General features: G+C 40.4%; 1 protein-coding gene across 2 annotated transcripts in view; it reads left to right on the top strand.

Annotated features, from left to right (window-relative positions):
- Positions 1 to 8,104, top strand: part of Ecpas (Ecm29 proteasome adaptor and scaffold) — a 113,716-nt gene that overhangs the window by 926 nt on the left and 104,686 nt on the right. The window contains exon 2 of one of the 2 annotated variants that reach the window (XM_013351850.2): positions 6,827 to 6,930. The exons of the other annotated variant lie outside the window; for it this stretch is intronic. Within the exon in view, the coding sequence (XP_013207304.1) occupies positions 6,909 to 6,930 (22 nt within the window). The 5' untranslated portion in view covers positions 6,827 to 6,908. The remainder of the gene's footprint in view (positions 1 to 6,826; positions 6,931 to 8,104) is intronic. 2 annotated transcript variants of the gene reach the window in all.

Genomic DNA, 8,104 nt, shown 5'->3' with positions numbered 1-8,104 from the left:
GGGGCGGGCCGCCGCCGCGGGCGCTTGTAGGCCGCAGGTTTGCACTGTCACGTCGTGAAATTGAAACCGGAGCTCGGGGCAGAGCCACCTCGGCTCGCCCGCCGCCTCGGCCCCGGGGTTCGGGGGGGGAGTCCGGCCCCCTGACCTGCTACCCACGGTGGTGCGCGGCCCTTCGCCCCGGGGTCGGACTGTGTGTCTACCCGTCCCGTCTGACCCCCGCCACCACGTCCCTTGGTTCGGACGGACGGGCGAGTTGTGGCAATGGAGCTTTTGGGAAGGAGAGAAGGTGCCTTTCCCCGACATCCTAGGAATCGGCGGAAAGGTCACGGATTGGAGATGACGCTCAGGTTGAAGCAGGAAAGATGGACAGGGCCGCTGTTAGCGGCAGAAACAGTAAATAAAAAAAAAAAATAAAACGTGGGGTGACAGAGCTGTCAGAAGGGAGAGGCAATCGCACTGCATGACAAGCCTTGCGATTTTCCAGGGGACGGATCCAGGCTCGCCGGGAGCCGTGGTCACCCTGAAGTCCAGGCCCCGCGTGCTGCCAGTGTTCCACTCTATGCTTTGTGGGAAGTGTAGTTCCAGAGTGTTGTAGGCCTATTCTGGGGTCATAAATATGCAATTTCGCGGGCTATGTAGAATAATTTGTTGCGTTTTGGGTGGTTAGTTCAAGTGCTTTAGGGTATTTAGGAGCACTCCCCCCCCCTCCACCCCCGGTTGCCGTTGAGCTCAAGACTAAAGAGAGGTGTTATGAGATGATGTGTATTTTACATGCAGCACGGGTCAGGTGTTGTACGCTTATGTTTGTGAAGCTTGTGTTATTAAAGCGTCTCCATCGCCATGTGAAAGTAGTTAAAAGTAATTTATGTTTCTTTGGTGCTTGGCAGTTGAAAGCCACCTTTACGAAAGTGATCTCACTTCTGCCCTCATAACAACCTTGTGTGACAGGCAGGTAGGAATTATCCTTGTTTTAACGAGGAGGCAGGTTTAGAGGGATTAAGTTCCTTGCTGCCTGACTCAGAACCGGGGAAGCAGGAGTACTGGTTGCTCTTTTGGACGCAGAAGTCAGCATTTGGTATGGCTCTGGGGAGAGGTGATGATCTGGGAAACAAGCCAGGGGTCTCCTGGTATGGAGAGGGGTAGGTGTGGACTAGTAGCCACAGTGTTTACTGCTTGCCTGCCAGTCCCTGTGCAATCACCACTTGGCCTTTTGAAGAGATCAATTCCTCAATTTTATTTTTCCGTATTTTTTTTTTATTGTGGTAAGCTACACATCACACAAATTATCATCCTAACCATTTTTAGTCGTGTAGTTCAGGGTCATTGTGTACATCTACTCTGTCGTGCAGTCCCCACCATCTTCTTCAGAACTCTTCATGCAAAACAGAAATTCTGTACCGATTGAACAACTCATGCCCTCCTCCTTGAACCCCCTTGCAGCCACTTTCCCGCTTTTTGTCTCTATACTTCATTAGCTAACATGTTTAAGTGACTGTACACTGTACTTGTCTCTTTTGTGTTTAATTGTTTTATTTCATTTACTATAATGTCTTCAAAGCTTCTCCATGCTGAAACATCTGCCATGTTTTTCTTTCTAAGACAGTACTGCACCCTCGCACGTAATACGTTTCTTACCCATTCATCTCTATGGACAGGCTGCTTCCAGATTTCAGTTACTATGGGTGATGCTGCTCCAGTCCCGCTTTCAGTCCTTTTGGGGTTATGCCCTTAACTTTTGAGGAGCTGCCATGTCTTGCTTGCTTTTTGTGGTGCTGGCGATTGAAACCAGGGCTTGCACGTACTGGGCAAGTGCTCTGTCGCTAGTGATATCCCCAGCCTGCAGTTTGTCTGTTTGTCAGCGGCCATACCATTTTACATTCCCACCAGCGGTGCATAGAGGGTTCCACTTCTTCATATTATTGTCAGTAATTATGATTTTCTGTGTTCTCACTAGTACCATCCTAGGGGATCTCAGGTGGTCTGAATTTATGTATAAAAATGTGTATTTTAAAATTGACATGCCTTGTGGTGTCTGGGTTTCTGTTGTAACACTAAGTACATTACAATCTAGTTCCTGGTAGGAATGGGAAAGAAAATGAGATGAAGAATTACACAGCATTTTGAAGTGGCTCAAGTGTTTCTGTATCTGCAGTTCATATTTGTATATCAGGTACCATTTAAGATGCTGAGAGTATTTCTGGTTAAGAGATTTATTGGCATTACCAGCAAATGTTAAAGTTAGGAACAGATAGTTCAATTCTACCTGTTCTGTTTTCTTTGGTCAGTTTATCAAAGAAATCTGTTAATTTAGCTTTTGTTTTCTTCAGGAGAGATTAAAGACTTGGCATTTGGTTCCTAGACTAACTTAAGACCTATACATAAGTGCAGGTTCAGAAATTTCAAATGGTAGCATTTGTAAAGCTGAAGCAAGAGGCACTCCAGTTTGAGGCCAGTCTGAAGTATATAGCACCCTGCTCCCCCCCCCTCCCTCCCTCCCTCCCTCCCTCTCTCACATACACACACACACACACACACACACACACACACACACATTCTGAAGCGTTTTTTTTTTTTTCCTTCAGGATGGCTATAATAAGAGGAGATGGATGGTAAAGGTGCCTTGAGGGTTCCAAGAAAAAGGAACTAATTATCTGAACACCTGATAGTGTTTTACTGTTTTTGAGATTGGTCTAATGTTACACATGCTGGTCTCCAACTCTTGGGCTCCAGTAATCCTCCTGCCTCAGCCTCCTGAGTGCTACAACTAACTACAGGCTATTACCACTGTGTAGTAGGGAGGCCGCTTGTTCTTTTCCCGGCTGCCCAGACTCCCGAAATAACCACACAGAAACTGTATTAATTAAATCACTGCTTGGCCAATTAGATCTAGCTTCTTATTGGCTAACTCTTACATATTAATTTAACCCATTTCTATTAATCTGTGTATTGCCATGAGGCAGTGTCATACAGAGTAAAGTTCTGGCATCTGTCTCCAGAGGAGCTACATGGCTTCTCCTTGACTTTGCCCTTCTTTCTCCCAGCATTCAGTTTAGTTTTGCCCACCTAGCTCTGTTCTGCCCTGTTCTGTTATAGGCTCTAAGCAGTTTCTTTATTAACCAGTGCTATTCACAGCATACAGAGGGGAATCCCACATCACCACTGGGTCTGACTTACTATATTTTCTGCATAATAGATGATAATAGAAGCATGAACTAGATGGAGCCCAAACATACAGAAAAAAAACTCTGAAAGTTAATATTTATATACTCAACTACTTGGATTTGCTGTTTGGTGCTATACTGTTGAGTTGCATTAAGTCCTCCATTTTTCATATATACAGCCACTTTAAATAACATGACCACAATACACTGCTCCTGAGCAGTAAAACTGACTGTTAGCTACACTCCTCATTCCTTTCTCCTTCTTTCTTTCCCTCCCTCCCTTTGAGACAGTCTGGGTATATAGCCTAGGCTAGCCTCTAACTGTTGGGTCCTTCTGCTGAGATTACAGGCATGCACTATCATGCCCAGCCTTTGATTGATTGAATGTGTAAGTGAGCAAAAGCTAGGAAGGCAAGATAACCTTGAGTTTTGTTAGAATTTATGTTCTTTTTTAAAATATAAATATTGTGTAAGTTTTGCTTTGAATTATGTGGTTATAACAGAATAACAGTAAAACTAATGATTTTTGAGAGTGTACATACTTAATGACTCCTTAGAATAACTGAATTTGGTGCTGTCAACCAAATGGTGAAGTTATCCTAGGGCATAGTTAGGACTTGAAACATTATGTCAGTTCTGCTGTCAGCTGTTAACTTCCCTACAGTTATAGAAAGAAGTAGTTATATTTTTAATGTTTTTTTTTCTTTTATTCTCTTGTAGGGATCAAAACTGGAGAGGGTGTGCAGGGGAAGGGGGTTCTACTACTGAATAAACTCTCAGCCTTGTGGCAATATTTTGCTGTTTGAACAAAATGTGCTAGACTTTTGGATAGTATGCAGATAAAGAGATTAATTAATTCATATTGTTAAAAGTGTTCCTTAGATTTAGTTTGTAATTACTTATGCTCATAGTCTGGTTTTATTTGTATTTAGGCTCATGTTTGCAAATGGAATGAGATGCAGTAGAGGGCAGGTGGCTAATTTTATTCTAACTTTATCCTTTATTAGTTCATGGAAAAGCCGGCACTGTGACTGGGTTTCAGTACTTGAGAGAGGTGCTTCTGAAAGAAGGAAGAAAGGAATGAAGAGTTTTTGCTTGGTTAGCTGCTCAGTGGTTTCCTGCTCTTGATTTTTAACTGTAAGATGGCATTCAAGCCTGATCTTTTGTTGGGTTTTGGACAACTCTTGAAGAAGCAACATATAATCTTGAAGCTTACACTGTTCAGTTTGGCCATAGACAGCTGTGTGCAGCCTTGGTGGTGTAGGTTGTCAGGTCATGAGCACTGCAGCGGTCTTCTGAGAGCGGCTCTTCTAGAGGATGGTAGGTGGCAGGCAGGTGTGTAGTTGTGTACTTGAGCAATTGTTTGGGCTTACTGAAATACTTCCTCAGAGTTGATCATTGTCATGACAGGCATTTAGACTGCTGAGTTGGTCTTTGTAGAAAGGCTGTCAAGCCTGTATCATTAAATTTTGGTTACTTAAACAAATAGGAAGTTAAAATGGAAAATGACAACAGGATTTTTCTCTCTTATTCTATTCCAGATTTTATTTCTATCCTGTTCTTTTGAATTATGCTTTCAGCAAACAATTTTAATAAAGGCCAATGCCAGTAGTTGGCATGAAGATACTGGTCTTATTCAGAAGATAGATGGTAAAACTGTAGGCAGTTGCCAGTGTTCTTAGATGTTTTGATCCAGGTGTTGATTTCTCCTTTCAGCCCTGGCCAAGACTCTGCTTTGATGCTTGCTTTCTTGTATGGCCTGTTATCCACATATTTTCCATTTCAGTAAGCAGACTTTTAAGATAGAACAAGTAATTTATGGCCTTGTCCTCAGAATGCTTATAATTTGACACAGATTTTTATGTCAATATAAATAGCTAATATGAAGCTTCATATGAAAACTGCTTAATTTGGGTCTTTGGAAACCTTAAGGAATGAATATAGCATTCTAGGATCTAAGGAATAATAGCTTAATTTGAGACATTGAAGTTGAGTAATAATCATGCATTTTGAGAAATGACTGAGCAGGTGAGAGAGATGAAGGTGTTTTACTGTGGCTGTTTAAAGGACTAGGGAAGGAAATAAACTTGGTAGTCTGAGTCTTACTTGTAGTGTCTTTATGATTTGCAATCTAGAATACATCACTTCCTGAGTTTTTTTCTTTCTCATAAAACGGGGTGATGACAAGAAAATACTCAAGGTGTAGTTAAGATTAGTGTGTATGAAAGTGCTCTGTATAGACAGTTAAGATCTCCACATTTACTGTTTCTGGTATGGGGGAAGGCAAGAATAGATGACATGGGGAGGATAGGATGGGCCAAGGTCTAGAGTTTGAACATTGTTCTGTAGACAGTAGAGAACCAGCAGACGCTCCTAAGTTACACAACACGAGAAGACCTGTTTTATAAGGACAACACATGGCAGTGGTGAAATTGGTTGTAAGAACTCAGAGATCAAGAGCATAAGACTCATTCAGAGGGGATCACAATGGCTAAAGAAATGTAGGGTCTGAATTGAGACAATGGAACTGAATTTGGCAAGGAGATAATATTAATTTTGAAGCCCTAAACTTTATAGAATTATTGTGTTATTATATAGGCGAGGAGTATTAAAGAGGGGGAAGAGTTAGGGATGATTCCAGGAATCTAAGTGGAGACGGTAGGAAAGGGAAACAGGACAGAGAATTCGAAATGGAGAAAACAGAAATAGGATTATGAGTGAATGATGGAGGCATCTTTATTGACTAGTGTAAGGAAATGTTTTGAGTGGGGGCCAGTAACTCTGAAATTAGAGTCAAAGCTGGTTTCAAATTCATCGCATTATCACTTTTTGATTAATGTGTCCTTGATCACAAAACTGCCTGCCTTTGGGCCTTGTTTTTTCCATCCGTAAAATGGGATCAGAACAAACTCAACTTACAGTAGTCAAAGAATGGGAAGAGATGATGCATGATGCATGTTAAAATCTTGGTAGTTGGCACATGGGTTGCATGTGTGTGGGAAATTTGATTCTAAAGCTTTGAAGAGTTGGGGATGATGAGGTCATGGGAATGGACAGGTTATTCCAAAGACTGCTCTTTGGAGCCTGTGGATATGTAGGGAGGGTTGACATGATTCAAGGTGATGAAGAGTACTGGGAAAAGTCATGATCAATCTTAACTTTTTTCCCCGAGTTTTTGAGACAGAGTCTCACTATGTAGCCCATGCTAACTTCAGACTCTTGCCTCCTGCTTCAGCTTCCTTAGTGCTTAAGCATTTATATTTCTCAGTTATACCGGCTAACACTCTTTTTATACAAGTGCCGTGTAACTGAGATACTTCCTTTAACTTTAATTGAAGGTTTTAATATTTTTATGACCTATATATATGTGTATATATATATATATACATTTATATGATAAAATACATGTCACATTAGTACTGGAGTTTTAGATCTTTAGTCAGTTATTATCAGCCTATCTTTGGAAGCATTATATAGGTTCAAATTCAGCTTATGGATGTGCTCTTCTTCCCCAAATTTGGTAATCACTGTACTTTTTCTTATTCTGTTTCACAAAGGAGGGCATCAAAGATGTTAGCAAGAAATGAATAGTGCTAATTTTTCTTAAAATGGTAGCTGTGTGTTCAAGTCTTTAATTGTATTTTTTTTGGTGTTCTAAATAATAGATTCTTTATACAATTGCATATGTACGAGTGGATGAACATACCATTGGTGATCCAGAGGATTTTTGTCAAGATTGGATAAACCATGTATCACATTGATTGTAGAGGTTAGTAGATTTAGTTTCTGAGGACACGTGCATTTTACAGCAGCATTTAAAATGCATAGATTATTAGGTAGCAATTTTCCCCTAAGATCGTCACTTTTTCCCTTTTCCCTTTCCTAGTTACCTGAGAGAACCAGTGAATTCATGTTAGTTTGTATTGCCTATTTATATTCTTTGTGATGATAAAAAAAATTAGCAAGAAAGAAGAAAAAGCTAAAATTTGAAGATACTACCTAGCAGTGTGCACAGTCAGAAACAATGGGTGACTGTTTATAAGTAATATTATCTACTATACAAAAAGCATTTTTACGGAATTAATTATTTTTACTTCTGAAAAGAGGTAATGTAGGAGGCATCTTCATGGTAACTGATTATTCCTGTTTTTGCTACTTTGATATACACTGCAATTTTTTTATTTTAAAAGCTGTTTTATCCTATGTCATTGTTACACAAGAGTGTTTCCAGGTTTGCTCTTTAATGGTACTCTATAAATTCAGACTGTCATTTTCTCATATCGTTCAATATCCAGTGACTACTGGGGGTTTAGTACCATCAGTCTAAAAGTGCTGTGTGCCTATCTTCTGCTATGACTCCTAGACTAATTTAACTGTTATTTTATAACTTTTTAGTTATTATTTATTTGGTCCTGCTGATTATAGTATATGATGCTTAATTCTTAAAGTGGAATTTTGGGGCCTGGAATATTTTATAAACTGGAATTCAACTTTAGAATAAATTTTAGTTAATTTTGCTGTTCCTCATCGTTTTTCCTGAGGTGTGTGGTGAAATGGAGACTTGGGAGGTTGGAAGAATTGTTTGGTAGACCAATGAGGGCATTGCTTATTCCACCCTAGATTCTTTGGCTATTTTGGGAACTATGAGAAATGTATTCATGCTCTTATGATATCCTGAAGACAAGCAGACCAAAACACAAATGCTAGGACTTAAATTGTGCCTTTTTAGTTAGGCTGGTGGTTCATGCCTATAATCCCTGTACTCAGGAGGCAGACTTTGGAGGATCACAACTTTGAGGCCTTCTTGGACTACATAGTGAATCCATCCAGGCTGGCTGGGGTTATTGTGTGAGATCCTACCTCAAGAAAACAAAACAACAGAAGGTTCAGACTTTTTCACATCTAAATGACCATTTTTCTTCCAAGTAATCGTTTTTGGTGGA

This window comes from Microtus ochrogaster, linkage group LG5 (genome assembly GCF_000317375.1).
Source record: "Microtus ochrogaster isolate Prairie Vole_2 linkage group LG5, MicOch1.0, whole genome shotgun sequence".
Taxonomy (NCBI): domain Eukaryota; kingdom Metazoa; phylum Chordata; class Mammalia; order Rodentia; family Cricetidae; genus Microtus; species Microtus ochrogaster.
The sequence above is the reverse complement of the archived record's forward strand: the minus strand, read 5'-3'. Positions and strand labels throughout refer to the sequence as shown.